At 43.4% G+C, this 19,365-nt stretch overlaps 1 protein-coding gene across 22 annotated transcripts in view; it reads left to right on the forward strand.

The window, feature by feature from the left end:
* Cacna1d (calcium voltage-gated channel subunit alpha1 D) overlaps nt 1–19,365 on the forward strand; it is a 322,522-nt gene that overhangs the window by 249,161 nt on the left and 53,996 nt on the right. For all 22 annotated transcript variants that reach the window (XM_074043953.1, XM_074043952.1, XM_074043939.1 and 19 more), the window contains 9 exons: nt 1,104–1,163; nt 3,756–3,862; nt 4,057–4,144; nt 4,933–5,040; nt 5,123–5,175; nt 6,448–6,594; nt 7,524–7,725; nt 10,033–10,191; nt 11,581–11,691. In XM_074043953.1, coding sequence (XP_073900054.1) covers nt 1,104–1,163; nt 3,756–3,862; nt 4,057–4,144; nt 4,933–5,040; nt 5,123–5,175; nt 6,448–6,594; nt 7,524–7,725; nt 10,033–10,191; nt 11,581–11,691 — 1,035 coding nt within the window. The remainder of the gene's footprint in view (nt 1–1,103; nt 1,164–3,755; nt 3,863–4,056; nt 4,145–4,932; nt 5,041–5,122; nt 5,176–6,447; nt 6,595–7,523; nt 7,726–10,032; nt 10,192–11,580; nt 11,692–19,365) is intronic.

The raw sequence follows: 19,365 nt of genomic DNA on the forward strand, positions 1-19,365 counted from the left end.
GTAGTCTCCATAGTCCTTCCAGTTCTTGACATTTTCAGTTCTTTCAAAACCACAGCACTGTTGCCATGAAGATCAGCAGCAAAGACAGTCTTGTCTAGTATAGAGTCTTGTCATCATCTTTGTGGGGGAGGGCACAGGTGAGCAGTTCCCTGCAACTGGCCTAGCTGGAGTGGTTAGACTTCTTGCTACTGGCCCACTTGCCCTGCCTCTGAGTCCCCAGGACCCTTACAGGGATTCAGGGATCCAGAATGGGCCAAGAGAACTCTGTTGGATTATAGATGGCATCGTCAAGAATGCTGGCAGAGTAGTCAGACTAAAAATTCAAAGGTCAAGTCCGTCTATTCTTCCAGTGGGTAAAAATCAGTCTTGGGAGAGGGCAAAGTTAGAAGCAATAATGACAAGAAAAAGACAGTAAAACCGTACCTTGCAGACTGAGCCCACCTGACACATGGGTCGGGGAGAGATTGTTTGCTGATTAACTAGGCAGGAATCTAATGAGAAAGGTAGAAGCTTCTGGCCCTATTTGATGCTACTAACATTTTTTTAAACTTTTTTTTTTTTTTTTTTTTTTTTGCCATACTGGGGATGGAACACAGAATCTTATGAATGCCAGAAAAGTACTCTATCACTGAGCTACTCTCCCGGTCTTGCCACTAACACCTTTATTTACATTTCTCTACCAATCTGAAGCTCAGCTAGATGGTAACATACTTCATTCAGCCAAAGTTCAGTTAAAAATTAAAAATGTGTATGACTGTAATTTATCAGGGACCACAAGTCATTGGTAGATGGAACACACTGGTAAAGAAAGATTAATATAGCACTTTCAGAAACTAGCCCCTGTAGGTCCAGAGCTCAAGCCTCAGAAGCCAGTTGGTCTGAGTGTCTAAAGGAGGTGAGGCTCCCCACTGCTCCTTGCTGGTTACAAAGAGGAGCTGGTTGCAATAAGGTGTGCCCTTATGAGCATCTTTGCTCTACTCCGGAATGGCAGGGTTGATTTGGTAGAGCAGGTCTCAGACTGAGGTCAGGGTTCTGCTGGTGGGTATGTAGCTGTGGCAGCTTGCCAGTGCCTTGTTCTCATTTCTACATATTATGCCTTGCAGATACTGGGTTACTTTGACTATGCTTTCACAGCCATCTTTACTGTTGAAATCCTGTTAAAGGTAACGGCGTTTTCATTGATCTTCACTACTCTAAAGCAGCTGAAGCAATAATAGTTGCCACTCTTTGTTTACCTTCCAGATGCTAGGTTATGCAGATTATGTCTTCACTGGTACTTTTGCATTTGAGATCATTTTGAAGGTAACAGGCTACCCAGCAGTGTGTTTCCTTAAACACATGCTCCTGCGTGTGACACACACGAAAGAAGCGTGAAGTGCTTTGTTTGGTTTTTTTTTTTTTTTCAGTCTTTTGTGATCAAGTTAATCTTTTTTTTTTAATCAAAGGATTTTTTTTCTATGACTGTTCCAACTTGTTGTTGTTGTTTCTTTTTAACTTTTGAGTGCATGTAGGAGCTACTTTGGCTTTCACATGATAGTTGGAATTATATTTTGCTCCTTAAAAAAAAATAATCCTCTGAAATCTGTCCACTGACAACAGATACAGCACCACGTGTGAATTTTTTTCTACTCTTCTTGACGTCAAAGTCAGAGGGAACATTTATCCTATGAAGGGAATGCCTCTCCTTTTGTTTCTCTGATTGCATTTTGGTGACCTAAAATAGTACCTTACTATTTTCTTGCAATGGGATTTGCAAGATAACTTGGGTCCACTTGTGTTAAGATAGTTTCTCTCTGTTTTAATGGATGGGCTTGCATTTATACAAACAAAGGGAACACCCTGCATACAGGGTGACCTAAATGTACTGCCCATGCATGAGCTAACAGTTGCTGTTGCTGCATGTGGTTTGTGTACTGACTGTGAAGGCCACCCACCAGGGAGCTCCTTCCTACGTGCCCAGAAGTCCAGAGACCAACAACAGAGAGATAAGAGCCTCCAGGAGTGGGCCCTTGTGATTCTGGGAGAACATGGCCCATGAGAACTGTCAGAGCAGGCATCTCTTAAAAAGAAGAGGCTGAGAAATGAAGGTTTTAACCACAATTATCTTTAACCACTTTGAGGTTTTTGTATGTGCATTTCAGGGAACAATGTACTTTATCTTAGACTACTGTGGAACTTGGGTTCTTCACAAAATCTTTTATAAATGAAACCTCAGCGTGGCCAGGGAATGGTCTCCTTTTCAGTGGTTAATGGAAAATTAGCTCAAAACCAACCAACATTGCTTTAAATCTTTGTTTCAAATGTTATAAAAATCCAGGTTTATTTTCTTGCCTAAATAAGCCAGCGAATTTGGTTGCTGGTCCTAAGACAGAGCTGTGCAGGGAAACGGTGGCCAGGGGTTTATAGGGGCTCTGTGGTAAAGACTTGGTGCAGAACACACAGAGTAGGGGGTCAGCGGTCTCTCTGGCTTCTGCTCCTGCCTCAGCTTCTTGTTTTTGTCATTTGCTGTCCCCTCAAACTGAATGGAGAAGTGTTCTATTTAGTCTATTAGCCTGGTTAATTGAGGTTTCATTTTACTTTCCACCTTTTTAAGTTGTTAAATGAATATACTTACTCTTGGGCTTTGGAGAAAATGAGATCCTGTGTTATTTAAAAGGGAAAAAAATGATTGCTACTTTTTAATTTCTGTAGATTTGCATCAGTGACTTAAATCTTCTAAATCTTCATTTTGAAGATATTTTAGCAGATGGAAAATAAGCTAAAACAAGAAGGATTCAGAAAATGGAAATTCATCAAGAATGATCTGACATCTAAAATGCTGGCTCCTGGTAGCCTTGGGGAGACTTGGAAGGCTATTTGTTAATTTGTTTAAACTCTGTGAAATTGCCATTTTTATAAGTCAAAATGATTGAATATTGGCAGTTTTATCAGATTGATAAAACTGATACTATCAGATTGAGGGTAACTGTATACCCTTCACTGTACCCATTTTTTTTTCAAAATAGTGAACTTTCTATATTTTGCTGTTTTTACTGTGCAGAACTTCCTTACTAAACTCTCTTCCCGTCAGTAGAAGTCTAACTGGAGCACCCAGAAAATGTGCTCCAGGTCTTCAAGGCAAGTGTCGGGGAAGTAGTGAGACCTAGCTGTGGTGTCACACTGCAGCTCCCTTGCCATACCTGGCACGTGTTAGAGTAACCATAAAGGAGTGAATCACGAAATGGGTGGGTCATTAAAGACTTAAGGGCAATAGTAAGAGGCCTTCATGGAAAAAGGATGTGAGTCTCTATGTAAATAGAATGTGAGTGCTGGACTCCAGTGCTTTTGCTGCCTTCACTAGGAAGGCTCAGTTGGAACAATGGAGGCTCTAATGGATCTCAGGAAGGCCAGACCAGCATTTTGTGGGGAAGCCAAGTTGTCTGGCAGCAATGACATTCTCACAAATACATGCAGTCTCTCCTGAGACAAGCCAGCAATAGATTCATATTTGGAATCTGTCATTGTGGTAATAATGTCTAGATTGGTCTCTTCAAAAATGAGTGTGAAATCAACTGCCTCTTTTCCATTTTTGTTTGACTAGGTTATTTGATTGCTTATCCTTACTGGTTTACATCTCTGGCTTCCAGACATGCAGTTGTTAATAAAGTCATACTTTCTTCAAGATTTTGTGAAAAGCCTAGGTTTCTTTGCCTGTGGAAAGAAAAAAAAATAGTGACGAAAGAAAAAAAAATAGTGACTCATGATTCTGTTTATAGATGACAACTTTTGGAGCTTTCCTACACAAAGGGGCTTTCTGCAGGAACTATTTCAATTTGCTGGATATGCTGGTTGTCGGGGTGTCTCTGGTGTCATTTGGGATTCAGTAAGTATTCGTGTGTGCGTGTGTGTGTGTACGTGTACACCCAGGATTATTGGCAGGATGGCTTAAGTGGATCCCGTGGAAATGGTGTAGTGATTATTAAAGAGATGCGGGTTAAGTGAAGTAACTCATGTACAAGTATTCTTAATACATCCTTAATAAACTTTCCTTGCTTTCTTATCTGTGCTCTTCCTTAGATCCAGTGCCATCTCTGTTGTGAAGATTCTGAGGGTCTTAAGGGTCCTAAGGCCCCTCAGAGCAATCAACAGAGCAAAAGGACTTAAGGTATTAATTCCCATCCTTCTAGCAGGGCTGGCCTGGGTTAGGGTTGGCTGTCATTATTGCCTCTTCTGGGCCAGGGCTGAGCTAAGGCCTGATGGATTTCAAGATGAGACCTTTCCACCAATTAAGCCACCTCTGCCCAGTACCAATGTCATTTTAAAAAATATTTACTTTTTGTTAATTTGAGATGTTTTTCCTTATAATTATTGTTCCTTTTTAATTTTTTCATTATGAATAGTATTTCTTTGTGTTTTTTATTTTTTTGACATTTTTATTAGCATATATTAGGTATACAGGGAGGTTTCATTGTGACATTTATATATATGCTTACATTGTGTCTTAATTAGATTCACCCTCTCTATCATTCTTCCTCATTTCCCCTCCCCAACTTCTTAGAATAATTTCAACAGGTTCTATTGTTCTGTTTTCATACACATATACTGTGTGTTTATTTAAAACTGTAAATCTATTCTCATGCTTTCGAGGCTAGAGGGTTTGCATTTTCTTAAATCCTTTACAGGTTGGGGGTCCTGTGAGTGTGGGCCAGGTGGTGCATTTATTTCAAGTAAACCAGCCACTTTTGAGAAAACTGAAGAGGGCCCCACTTACAATGTGTTCCTCATGATGCACTGTAGAACCTCTCTGCAGATAACCTGGAAAACAAAGCACAAAGGACTGCAAAGTTGGAGAATGATATAAAAATGCACAAAAAAATAGAAGCTCTTGGCAGGTGTTGGCTCACCCTGTGACTAAAATAGTGAAGGAACGTCTCCGTGCTTTTCTCTCACCAGCACGTTGTTCAGTGCGTCTTCGTGGCCATCCGGACAATTGGTAACATCATGATTGTCACCACCCTGCTTCAGTTCATGTTTGCCTGCATCGGGGTCCAGTTGTTCAAGGTAGGAGCCCCTTTACACATGGTTCAGGTTGATTTCTATAGGAAGGAGCCTATGCTTGACCATCTTTCTGTTTTGTGCCCAGGGGAAATTTTATCGCTGCACTGATGAAGCCAAAAGTAACCCTGAAGAATGCAGGTGAGTGTCCTGAGAGCAGAGTAGGGAATTTGAGAGAACAAACAGAAAACATTAAGGATTCACTCATGCTAGCATTTTATAAGTTTCATGTGCTCGTGTCATGGTTGACATGATAGTGGTTATTTTTTTGTTGTCTGTTTTCTAAATTGAGGCAAAATTCACTAAACATAAAATAAGCCGTTCAATGGCATTTAGTTGTGCAGTTTCAAAACTTTGTCTTCCCAGAAGAATAGATAGGTTCTTTTGCTGTTCTGTAAGGAATTTCTAAACTGTAGGGAAGGAACCCTGAAATAACAATGATGAAATGCCCGTCAAGTAGCTCCTCTTATATCCATATGGATGATAGTCCTCCACATCAGAACTTGCAGCTCAACTCCCAGGTGTTCGGGAGCTGGCTTTCTCTTCTAGACTTCTTCACTTCTCCGCTTACTTGTTTTGGCCATACACATGGCCATTCATCTCTCAGAGGAAATGTTCATTGCCTCTTCTTCCAAGATGCCCAGTAAGCATGAAGGCTGGTGTGGAAGCATTGTCTAGACCCTAAAGTGGTAGAGAATATGTGTCCCTGTCCTTCAGAGATATGCTGACTACTGTCTAGCTGCCCGCCCTACCCTCATTGGTTTGGAGTTTCCTTCAGCAGAAGGTGTATGGTCCCAGGGTACGAGGTACAGTCCAAAGCAACCATTCACCCAGGTTGGAGGGTGGCACAGCGCCCCTGGGAGCTGAGCAGCACAGCAGCAGTATGGAGATACTTTCCTTTCCCTCTAGCAGCCTCTGCTTCCTCATGTGTGAAATAATAATCACAGACTTTTATCTCTTTGGTTCTCCCCAGAAGTCAAGTACTGTGAGAAATATCATATAATAGCTGTTTGAGAATTCTTTTGGAAAGAAAATTGGGATGCAGATAAGAGTATATTGGGCTCATGTCCCAGAACTTAAAGAATTCTCTGTGGCCAAAGCTTAGATTCTTCAACATACATACTTTGAGCCTGTTTTATATGAGAAACATTTACTGTTTGGTGGTTTGTGTTTATTAACAGACATATGTGGGGTGTTTCCTTAGCTGCTTTGGAGAATACACTTTTCATTAGTCATTACTCAATAGTCATTTGATCTATAGATTAAATATTAGAGGAGCAAAGGAGAAACTCTGCTTTTGTGGGGCTGAGTATGACATCCTGGAGGTGGGACTGGGGCCATGTGACTGACTTAATTGCTATTTCTGCTGTCACATAGAAAGCTAGGATGGTTCATTCTTTTTTTGCTCTCCAGAGGACTTTTCATCCTTTACAAGGATGGGGATGTCAATAGTCCTGTGGTCCGTGAGAGGATCTGGCAAAATAGTGATTTCAACTTTGACAACGTCCTTTCTGCTATGATGGCACTCTTCACAGTTTCCACATTTGAGGGCTGGCCTGCGTAAGTATAAAGACACACAGTCTTCCATTGAGACTCCTGCTGCTCCTCAGGGAGGCTCTGGCTGAGTCCTCCCTCCAGTAGCGAATCCCACTTTTGTTCTTCACAGTTGCATTCTTGCCCTATGACTCTTAACTTTGGGCCGCTTATCACTTCTTGGCCCATATGGCTCTTCTATCTGAGTATGCAAATGAGGAACATCTATGGCCTACTAACAGCGCTCTCAGATTTGAAGCAGGGACAGTACAGGTCCTGAGAAGCATCTCTGGATGGGACTAAGGAGTCATAAGAGGAATGTGCTGAGCAAACTGTCATTGGTAGTCATTTCAGTAAGCTGCCCCTCTGCTGTTCCTAATAGGGGTCTTGCCAGTATCCCAAACCATTCATTCATCCTGATAGTAATGCTAATATATGCCAGGCATGGTTGGTTGCCATCAGACAGTTCTTCCATGCTCATAAAGTGTGCTTTTAATACCATCGTCATAGAACATGCTGTGCTAGCTGCTGTGGAAGAAACAGAGTGGTCTGAACATAGCTCCTCCCTGCAAATCCCAAATCCAGTAAGAATATCAGGTGGTCAAAGTAGACAGGAGCTCTGGCATGTCCTAGATGTGTAAAATAAGGGTCTAGAAGAATGGCTAGGATGTGGGTGGGTAAAGTAAGAAGATCAGAAAGAAGGTAGAAGACAAAATGGAGAGTTTCTTGCCCCTTTGTCACTCCCCTTCTGATGTCCCATGCCCACAGGAGCTGCAGAAGGTGGGCGGGCTGGTCCTTGTGGGCTGGCAGAACTTCAGGGTACCTTTGAGGGATTGACAATCGATTCTCACAAGAAGAGTTTAGAAAAACTCTGGGGACATCTGAAAGGGCAGCGGGCTGGGCCACTTGGGCTGAGTGGGGTTGGAAGGTCCTCACTTGGTTTTTCTGCTCCCCAGGTTGCTGTATAAAGCCATCGACTCCAACGGAGAGAATGTTGGCCCAGTCTACAACCACCGCGTGGAGATCTCCATCTTCTTTATCATCTACATCATCATTGTTGCTTTCTTCATGATGAACATTTTTGTGGGCTTTGTCATCGTTACATTTCAGGAGCAGGGAGAAAAAGAGTATAAGAACTGTGAGCTGGACAAAAATCAGGTTAAAGTCACACACTGTTTGTGCTTCTGTCCCTTGAGCAAGAGCAGTGTCTCCTCTTTTGACTGCTTTTTTTGTGCACAGAGAAAGGCACCCATCTGAGTTCAGGTCTCCACCAGTGAAGAGCACATTCTCTTCACTGTAGAAAGTTAGGTCCCCTGATATAAAATCGACTGTGAACAGGCTGAGGATGTAGCTCAGTGGTGGAGTGCTTGCCCTTGGTTTTATCCTCAGAACCACATGCAGAATAGACTGTAATTGTGAAACCAACCACCAGGCCTGTGGGTGAGAAATCAGAGATACTTAGGTCAGGCCTCACTTCTGTTGGCTCAGAATCTTATAGGGTGCTGGGGCACAGGGCCAGAAAACACCCACTCAATTTTTCACAGTATTTACTTAGGGCAGAATTTCTTCAGCTTGCCCCTCTTGGATGTTGTAGGCTAGATAATTCTTGTTGGGGCTTTAGGATATTGAGTAACATTCCTGGCCTCTACTCACTAGGTATCAGTAGCACCCCCTTCCTCCAGTGGTGAAATCCTAACTTTCCCAGACATTATCTGAAGACTTCTGAGAACCATTGTTACCCATGGTCAAGAACCGAGTTAGGAGGAAAAACCCTCAAAACAGCAGAGGGGAACTTTGAACTTGGGACTAAGGTTTTCACCAACATCATTCTTTCTTTAGCTCCTTGTTTTAGCCAGTCTGGAAAAAGTAGAGGCCTTGCTCTGTTGGTGGTATGAGCAAAACAAGAGCCTGAGTTCTGGCACTGCTGTGCCTGAACCTGCTCTGTGATGTCAGGTGTATCTCTGCTCTCATCACCTTACATCTACGTTAAGGGCATCAAGGACTTACTCCTTAAAAGGTCTTTTGAACCATAGAAGAGTGGCAGAGATTGAGAGTCTGTTCTGGGAGTTTCCCTTGGTCCTCTATCAGTAGCTTCTCTGCTTTGGTAATAACATAGTAAGAAACAATGATGACATAATAAGAAATAATGATCTGACAGCCAGGGCTTCCTAAGGTGAAGTGGCTATGGCTATGGCTGTGCACACTATGGGAAATGTGAGGATGCACTGGCCTGGTTTGTAGGAGGACTTTTCTTTGAGTTCTTACGGTGTTCTTGCAAATACTACTAGTGATAGTCCACGAAGGTCTGACCCAGCCCTTTTCCCACGCAGTGTAGTGCTTAAGTTTTTATCACCTAAGATCCCCCAACAGACTCAAACTGGGGATTCCTAGAGTCAGCAGGTAGACTAACACCAATTCCTGAACAAATGAAGCCTATCTGAACCTGCTACATCTAGAGTCAAAGCAGGAGAGTGGGGCAGGGCTAGGGACTTGAGACTGGCTGTGAGCTGTCAGGCCTGGAGGCTCTCTCTGGTCTTGCTGCAGAAGGTGAACCACTCTCTATCCCCAGAATGAGTGGGAAGGACAGTGCTGTAGTTAGGACCAACTTTAGTTCAATCTGGTTGTCATTACTATCCCCTGGGAATTCTGAAATGAACATGCCAGGCTCCCAAGCCCCCAAATCTCCCAGAGGGACACATAGACAGCCTACCATAAGACATCAGTGGCTAACACAGTCATGGCATCTTACATGGTTCCATCTGAGTAACCAGGGGACTCCAGTCTCAGGAAGTGAGCCTAGCCCTTCTGGTTCTTGAAAAATTTGTCTGTTGATAGCTGGTTTCCTCTTCTGTGGGACAATACAAGCATTCCTATGGACAAAACCAACTGGTAGTGCAAAGACAGTGACAAGGCCAGGCTAAGTCCTTGCTGCTATGTGGGTATATATACTGTAGGACCACAGTAAAATCCTTGGCTACAGTTTTTCATTTGTTTGTTGCAGTACTAGGGCTTGCACTCAGGGCCTCACACTTACTCTGCAAGCGCTCTACCACTTGAGCCTTGGGCCCCTAGTCCTTTTGCTGTTAGTTTGTTTTTTAGATAGGGTCTTGTGCTTTTGCTTAGGCTGTCATTGGACCTCTATCCTCCTACCTCAGCCTTCCTAGTACCTGAGATTATAGGCAGTAACTACCACTCCTGGATTTCTGGCTGCAGTTTTTAGTAAGCAAAATGTGTGTGCTTTTTACCTCTGAGGTTGTCATGAGGAGCAGAGACAGTGATGTATGCTGGTCCCTCAGTGACTTGGTGGTGCCATATCAGGAAGTGTGGTTGCTCATGTCATTTACACCATCGTCCGTGGTCCCTTCCCAGGAGGCTGGCATGAGTTCTCAGAGGGCAGATGAGCACTGTGTACTTCTTCCCTAGAAGTGCTCAGACCTCCATGTTTGCCCTTTTCTGCCGTTGCAGCGTCAGTGTGTGGAATATGCCTTGAAAGCACGTCCGTTGCGGAGATACATCCCCAAAAACCCCTACCAGTACAAGTTCTGGTACGTGGTGAACTCTTCGCCTTTCGAATACATGATGTTTGTCCTCATCATGCTCAACACACTCTGCTTGGCCATGCAGGTAAAAATGGAGACAGCTGTGGGGACCAAGTCTGGGCATTCTGCACAGCCCCATACCCCAGATTCTGAGGGCAGAGTCTCCCCTCATGAGAGGATGGCTTTGATTTTCTAATGAGTCCGGGCTATAGTGTGGCCAGAGTCCCATTCTGACTGTTTCATGGTAGACATTTCAGATCTCTCCTTTGTTTGAGATGGTCTGTACAGCATGACGGTAGGTAACATTTCTGTGGCGCCTACATGTGGCATTCAGTTCCATGGGGGTGAGGGGGCAATTGTGGATCAAAGCTTAGGAGTTCCACTGGCAGGCAACTTAGTCCTGGTTTTACTCCTTACGAGTGGGGCAGGAAAGTTTCCAGTCCAGGGAAATTTATTTTAATCCCCTAAGCTTCACTTTCTTTATTGATAAAATGGAGAAGTCTATCACCCTTATCTCAGAAAAGGTTCATGCTAAATTATTTGTGTCTGGCACTTTGATCTGAGCCTGTTACACTCAATGTTGAAAAACAAACCTCAATTTATATTCCTGTCTTCAAGGTGCTACTAGTATGGTGATGAATTTTCTAGTATATGAAATGCTGGGTTTGATCTGATTACAATTGCTTTTTGCTGACATTGGAGCAAGGGACGCAACTCACTTGAATTGGCCAAGTCAGATTGTAGAACAGTATCAACAGTGAACATCTTCAGAAATGATGCAGTCTAGCAGAAATGACACTAGACCAAGAAGCCCAAAATCAAGGTCTGGATCCAGATTTTGCCCAGACTTGATGAGCTTGAGCAAATCAAACCAACTCTCAGTGCTGTCTGGAAAACAGGTTTACAGTCAAAGATAATTTTTTTTAACTTAAGAATTCTTTATGAAGGGCTGGTGGAGTGGCTCAAGTGGTAGAGTGCCTGCATAGCAAATGTGAAGCCCTGAGCTCAAACCCCAGTACTATCAAAAAAAAAATTCTTTATGAACATAAACATATGCTGGTATAGAGAAAAGTATAAAGTCAAGGTAATACCATCATTTATTAATGATGGACCTAAATGGTGTGAAATTTATCCCTACCATGAAATAAATTCTATCTTTATTCATAGACATTTTTGTGGTGTGTGCAGTGTGTGTTAGTCAAGGGCCTGTGTATAAGTCCTGCCAGATGAAAGGGTGGATCCCCTATTCTCAGCTGAGAGAATAGACATGTTTTCTCCCTCCCTCATTCAATCATCCTCATCTTGTCATGGACCCCCTGCACTTTGTGGGAGTTCACAGTGCTGGTCACATTGTTGGGAAAGGGTACTGAGCCATAGAGGATCCCTACAGGGTTGCAGAGGGCTGGGGAGCCTCCATTTGCAAGGGCGTGAGATCATGGCTGAGCCTCAGAACTGTACCTCTTTCTTTATCTAGCACTATGAGCAGTCCAAGATGTTCAATGATGCCATGGATGTTCTGAACATGGTCTTCACTGGGGTGTTCACTGTTGAGATGGTTTTGAAGGTCATTGCATTTAAGCCTAAGGTGAGTTGCTGAATCCAGTTTGCAAAGGCTATTGCTATAGCACCCCCCAGAGAAGCACCTGCTTCCTGTTAGCCTTGTGTTACTGACTTGTGTGAACTTGTTCTGGCTGCTAACTAGGTTACCACCTGAGAACATTAAAATCTGATAGGATATCTGTATACATGTGGGAAAATAAATCTGCAGAAAACAAAACCTCATGCAAACAATTCTAAGAAGAAGAAGAGGAGAGAGTTGGGAATTTGTAGGCTGAAGATGTTTTTGAAAGCTAGTTTTCTGTTTCTAGAATGGCAAGAATCATGCCGTCTCAGGGAAACTTGCCTCATTATCTCGGCATTGGGGAAGTGTTTGAATAGAACCTTTAGAAAGAGTTTGACCCTGATTTTACTTTCAGATTTCTAGCTCAAAGCCTGGTTTTATTTGTTCTTGGCCTCTAGCAGCCTTTTCACCTTTTATGGAAAATTCTAGTATCAACTGTGGTCCTCTCACAGCCGTATCACCTTTTGTTTGTTTAATTTAGAAAATTCTCACTTGACTTTAAGAAAGCAATATGTGAAAGATGTTAAGCAGTGTTGGAGGACTCACCATTGCATCTCCTTTGGGAGGGAGTGACTCCAGTCCCATGTTTGCCAAAGGCTGTGGTGTAAGAGGCTGTGTAGCTCAGAGTCAAAGAGCATACTTCTGGAACTGCACTGAATTCAGATCCTCACTCTGCTACTTAATAGCTTAAGCACATTTCTTCACTGCCCTGTGCCTAAGTTTTCTCATCCATAACATGATGATAATCATAGTCCTATTTTGTGGAATGTTGTAAGGTGTAAAGAATTCCTATATCCAGTGCTTAAAAGCATGCCGAGCAGGTGGTGACATGCTGTAGACTGCCAGCTACTGTTTCAGTACCACCACCACCACCATCATCAAGCAATAATGTTCCCTCATTCTAGACTCCTAGACAAGAAGAGCTGAGCTGAACCCACCAAAATGAATCTCAAGTCTCCTTCCAAACTCTCACAGTTAGAGTGACAGAGCCCAGCACCCTAGTTATATGTCCTTTGTAAGCCATCTGACAACACTTATTGAAGTAAAGCATAGATTAAGATATGGATGGTTTCATATACTCCATAGTTACATGAAATTCTAATTCCAAACTGTTCCTTTCTTTAATTTCAATTAATTTTTATGCAATCTTTATCAGATCTTTGTGGACCAAAAAGAAAGGACATTTGTAAGTGATTAATTGGGGTGATTGCAGTGGGGTCAAATTTGGCACCTTATGCATGGCCAGATATTACCTACTGTGACTTGTCCATATCTACATATAAAACATTTCTTCCTTGTCCAAATTCATCTTAATTTCCTTTGAGATTTTAATTTGCTTCCCTCTCACCTTTACTTCTTTAAACAATATTTGTCTGAACTGATGGAAAAGTTTGCAGAGTAAGAACCTGGTTCTTGAGAAATGCACATGGGAATATATCTATGGAACATTTCCCAGACATTTGTGCCTTGTCTTCTTTTTTCCTGATGATTAAGCTTTGAACTTTTTGAAAGCTTGTCCAGGCTGAAGAGAGAGCACAGTCACCCACAATGAGTGCACACATGTGTGCATGTGTGCCTATGCACCTGAGTGTATGAGTGTGTGTGTGTGTGTGTGTGTGTGCACGCATGCATATCAGTGGTGTGCAGCACACTTCTTGGTCCAGTAAACCTCCACGCTGGGAGGAGAGTACAGTGGTATGTGAGCAGATGGGCGATACCAAGGGAGAAATGAGTAGCTAATTCATAATCAGTACTGATAGATCAGAATTTTTAAATGGGTGATTTCCACCAGAAACTGCATTGCTTTGTAGTTTTACTCAGCAAGATATTTTCATAGCCTGAGATGACCTCAAATTACAATCAAGAGGACTTTTGAAATAACAGTAGCATCTCTGCACCCTGAAGAACATTGTCACTGTGTTCAGCAAAACCAGGGTGATAAGTTTTACATTACTCTGTGCCTGGATGCTGGGAGAGAACAAGTCCACCAAGAAGCAAAGAAGAGCTCTTCTTGAAATCCTTCCTAACATTTAAAACTCAGTTTTCTCTTTGTTGTCCACACAAGGGTGGTCTTTTACAAAGGAGCCAGTGAGGCCCCCTCTGTCCTGGTCAGTGGGGTAGTCAAGCTAAGGAGCAATAGCAAAGCTGCCGAGGGATGAGTGTTTCAAGGAGATGACCCATCTTAGGACAGTCTTTGTCTCTTGTGCGGGGAGCTCTGTGCCAGTATCCCTTGGGACAGCCTTCTGCACTGTGTGGGCACATCTTCTGGAAGGACTCCTCAGCATCTCTGTCAGAAGACAGGTTTGCAGTTTTTCTGTAAAGCAAATGCAGAAAGTGAAGTTGAACAATAATTCTTAGTGGTAGGTGAAAAGGCATTTCAGCAGGCAAGGGTTAAAACAATGTGAGGAATCTGACCTTTAGAACTTGTTGTATATAAGGGAATCTGACTGAGAAACAGGGCGTCCTGTAGGAGTGCATTTAGAGGGAAATGGTCCAAGGCCATGTGGGATCAGGTTACCCAGCATCCACAAGTTGAAAGGCATGAGGTAGGGATGGGGGCGGAAGTATGAGACTCAGAGCTGGGAATTTCACAGTGAGGAGGCAGTTTCACTACACAGAGTTGATATTGAATGTCGGTCAGGCAAGAGTGGAAGGTGATGAGAAACCAAAAAAAAAAAAAAACCCAAAAAACAAAAGAATTAGGGAAAGGCAAGAAGGTTATTTAGTTTATATTTTATTGAATCCCCAAAGAGAAATCCACCTGTTGGGCATTCACGTGGTATACTCTACGTTGGGCTTTCATCTTGGAGCCGACCAATGAAACACTATGAAACCATAGTGTTTTGAAAGGCAGCTAATAATTTAGGTAAGAGACGAGCCCATTCACCTGGCCTTTGCCTGCAGTGCTCCCAGGGAAGCTGCTGGAATTCTCCAGTAAGTTCTCATGCTCCATTGAGGAAGATTCAGGAAGAAGAGCCTTTCCCAAAATATAGCTGCAGCCAGTATAAAAAGCCTTTTGTGGAGTCATAAGTCCCAGTCTGTCTGGATTCTCCTATCTGGTGTTTGATCCAGAACTTGACCCAGGCCCAGACTATCTGTCATTCTTGTGGGATTTTCTCCAGGGAGTCCCATTCTTCCCTAGTCTTGGTCCCCAAAGCCTTCTGATCTTGGTTCTATCCTGAAAATGTCTAAATTATACTCCTAGTCATTTGGGCTTGGAAAATTAAAGAGAAGTTGGGGTTGGGGAAGAAGGGTTTCAGTGCTGCCCCCTGCTTCTGTACAGAGCCATTGTACAATGGGCCTTGGGTCATCTGGTCCCATCTTTCCCTGGGCAGCACTTCCTACTTCAGGGCACCTGGCAGGAGTAGAGCTTCTTGATAAAGTCTCAGCAATCTTTCTAGAACATGTTCTCTACCTCCTGGAAAGAAAATTCCATACTGGCTTTTCAGTTCTTCAGTGATCTGTCTTTGTAGGTGATTTATTTTCAATGCCAAATAATGCTTGAAACCAAATTATTACTGCCTTTAGAACTTTACACTGGTCTTCTTAATGGGCTCCATCCTCTCATCCCGTCGAGGTCTCAAAAGCTCCCTCCCAGTCCTTTTCTCTCGGTGTAAGATATACACATGCCCAGGGCCTCAGTGGCCCTCTTTGTCTCATCCAGACCTGCCTGCCCTCCTTTCTCCTAAAGCTACTCTGCTTGCTTTCTTGGTGGTCTCCTGCCTGTAGCCTCAGTCCTTCCCTTCATCTTCCACTTACTCCCTTTGTAAGGAAAAAGTTGACCAGTGAAATTCTAGCACTGGCCATCTATTGCTTAAAATAAAAATGTATAATCATTGTAGCCTAATTTTCAAAATCCTCCACAAAACACTGGTCCAGGTCTATTTCTGCCTCACTTCCTACCACTTTCTCCCTGCTATTCCTTCCTTCCCACCCCTTCCCCAAATGTGAAGGTGCTAGATCTTTCCATGCCCCCAGGCCTTGGTCTAGAAGTCCTTTCTCATTGTTATGCTTTAAGACCCACAGGAAGCATTACTCCTCTGTGACCTGTCCTCAGCCCAGCCAAGCCGAGCCCAGCCTTACCCTTCACATGTTGTACTTACTATGCATTGGTCTTATCAACATTGCTCCACATCTCTTTCTTCATTTTCTGTCTTTGGGTCCACAGGCCCTCCCCTAATGTCTGCTACTTGTGGTTACTCAGTAAAGATTGGTGGAATGACAAAAGGAAGTAATGGATGAGCCTGTAGGTACAGCTTTGCCTAAGATGGTACTTGCTTTTCTATCTCAGGATATCTGAGTAGAGCAGAGTTGTCTGAGTGGGGTATGTTTTCTTTTGAGCCTCTACTTTACCTTTGGAAAAAAAAGGGCTTATGCTAGTTATAAAGTTGTCAGATATGGTTCTGCTAAAAGTTGGCACCGTGGACCATCACTTGGGTCAAATATTGCCCAAACGTCCATGCCAGAAATTGGGAAATGATCCTGCTGTCATGATACGTGACAAAGGCAGGTCATTTATACAGATCTGCATTCTTCAGATCTGCAGAAGCAACAGAAAGAATCTGGACTTGGGCTGCTTTTTTCGTTTCTCATTTACAGCCATTCTACCTACATGTACCAAGCCTGTGTTCTATCCTGGCTAGAGATCCAGGAATAGTCCAAAAGCCCAGTTTTTGCCTTCCAGGAGCCCATTGTCAGACGTGGACAGTCAATCAGAATATGGTTCTTAGAAATAATGTTGTTGCATGTCTCTAAGGCCCGTAGTCTGGTTCATGACTTTAAATTTCCAGAGTCAGAAATATTTCTGAATAAGTGTTATAGCATGTGATTGACTTGCTTAGTCTTTTTAGGCAGGCAGGGCTGTTAAAAGGAGTTTATTGCTGGTTCCACTTAAGAGGCCCTGACTTGAGAATTCAGTTGTAAGAGAACATATCATTATCATCAAAGAGGACAGAACGTGAAAATGGACCCTATGCTAGAAGACCATGTCTTACTATCACAAAATGCTGTGGTGCCTTTGGTGCAGAAAGGGTGGGAGAATTGAGTCATGCTCACTTTGAGTGATTTTTATTAAATAGGAGGCTGCTAAACAGGGAAACAGTATGTGGGAAGAAAGGGAGGGCTATCATTTTCTGCCTCCCTGGACTCCTATTAGAGCCTTTGATTCCAGCCACCTGCATCAAGTCAAGCCTTCTGTTGCCTACACTGGGTCTGTGAACATGAGGATTTGGGTATCATTTTATGTCTGTGAAGGAATTCTCCAGAGAGAGAGATGATCACTGATTTTTCCAAAAAGTTCCAGAACCCAAAAGAAGCATTAAGCCCTGTGTCATATCGATTTGAAGGGATTTTATCTACTACAGTGCACCAGAGCTGGCTCCGTGGGAAATAGCTTGTAGGCTGATGGAAATGACCCAACAGTGGATACCCAGGTCACTCTGAGCCTGGGAGGTTGTGCTATGGGAGGGGCTGGTGTCCAGTATATGGTGGGTCTGGACTCTGAAAAATCTGTCAAGCAACAGGAGAGATGGAGAGCATATGAGACAGGCCTCACTGCTCGGAAGTACTTGAGAAGTCTAGTGGCTACAGGTGACCAAGCATTTGATTAAGGCATAACTTCCTTCCTGTGGGAGAAGGGAAGATTGCCATACTCTCTTTAGCCTCTGAATTGCTCTAACATCCTAAAAGAGCAGGCTTTGCCCCTTAGTGTAGTCTGTGGGACTTCTGGCAGTCAGAGACCTGCTTGTCACCTGTTTGCAGTAGTATAAATGATTCTAGAGGATCCAGCATGTTCATAGCCTGGCATATCAGCACTAACACTAAAGGCACCCTGTGATTCCACTGACTTCTTGTCAGGGAACTTCCTTTATGTCATTGTGCCAGCCATTTACCCACCTCTGACCTCGTGTGTATCTCAAGTCTAGACCTCGAAGATGTCCATCTTCCCCCAGTTTTGTCAACCAAGAGTCATGAATTCATGAGAAGACAAGCTGAGAAGGTGTGAGTGTATTTTTAAGTGGACCTTCTAATTAGACTTCTATTCACAGATGATCAGACTTGGTACGGGAGAACTCCTTTTGTTGGCTTCTTAAACTGTTGAGAGAGGGGTTTGAGAGAGTGGCAATCAGTAAGGGTCAAGTGTGGGAGAGGCACTAATTCTAAGAGGAAGCAGCTCAGTGAATCAGACGTCATAGAAGTTGGGTGGGGAAATCTTACATTAATTCACAAGAAATGAAAACAGTAAACCACCAGAGTGTAATAACTTTCCCTCCCTTGGGGCAGTGACTAATAGTAAGTAGAAAAAACATCCCCACTCCAGTTTTGAGGACAGTCAACATGTCCACATTTTCTATAGTGTCACAAAGAAGCTGTGGCTCCAAAGTGACTTCCTCTGGGCCTGCATATGATCACCAATTCCTGGATCCTGATACTTCAAAGTACCTCCTGTTCTGGTTTTCTTAATATGACACTAAATGTACCCAGTTGTAAGCATGCTGGCCCCTCTTTATATAATTAAGACCTGAATTTTTATTTCCAAAACATGCTCTGACCTTTTGAGAAGACACAGTTGGTTTACAGACAGTCAGTGGCCTTGACAGTCTAGCTCTGGCAACCAAAAGACTCCCGTCTCTGTATGAAGAACAGCCTCACCACCTGTGATGGGGGAGCTTTCCTGGGGTGTTGGGAGACAATAGGCACTAGTTTAGCACTTACTGTGCTGGTTCCAGTAAATATGTATAGCACATACATATGGATTTGTAAATTACAAACATAGGGACAATTGTATCCTAGTGCAGGATATGAGAACCTAAAAAAACAAGAAACTGGGAGAAACTGGATGACCAGTATGGTACCATTTGTGGAGAGAAGATCACCATGTATCAAGCACATGGATTCAGGGATCTGGGCTGGATGTTGGAGTTGGTGGAGGTAGGGACAGAATAAGCAGTTCAGTCCTCCTCAGAAGATGTGGTAGACCTGCAGAGATCAAGGCGTGAGAGAGATACAGTCAACGTGATGGAGTATGGGCAGTTAGGAGAAGCTGAAAATGTTCCATGAAAGAGCTGGCATTTATATGACCTTGAAGGAGGAAGTGAATTTGGGCAGGAGAGTTGAAGTGGGGAGATTAGGCTTGCAAAGGCATCTGGAGGTGGGGAGGAGCCTGGTGGTGTGTGTGAGGGATAGTAGAGGGTTCCTCTTAGCTTGGAGGACCAAGAGGGCAGGAAGAGCAAGAGTCAAGGTAGAAGAAGTGTATTGGCAATTTGGGGCTTCTCTCAAGTGCTATGGGAGCCTTTGAACATCCTCTTCATTCTTAGTACTCTTTTCCTCTGCAGAACCGCTTCAGCTTTCCTACACAGAGACCTCCATCTCCATAAGCAAGAGTTTCTCTGCCACAAAGTCATTGGGTCTGTGTGCATCTCTGTGCCTGTCTTCCTGCAGTCTGTGACCTTTAGACCAAGTCTGTCTGTGTCCTTTAGATTGAGAGCTCTTTGAAGATAAGAGCTTGTCATCTTGGTCATCCTGACACAGGGCATAGCCTTTCTGATACTTTCCGGACTGGTGAGGATGTGGGAGGTCTTCTGGTTTGTTTGAAGAGGTGCAGAAATGAAAAGGTGTGAAACACCTTGTTATAGGACT

Source organism: Castor canadensis, chromosome 10 (assembly GCF_047511655.1).
Source record: "Castor canadensis chromosome 10, mCasCan1.hap1v2, whole genome shotgun sequence".
NCBI lineage: Eukaryota > Metazoa > Chordata > Mammalia > Rodentia > Castoridae > Castor > Castor canadensis.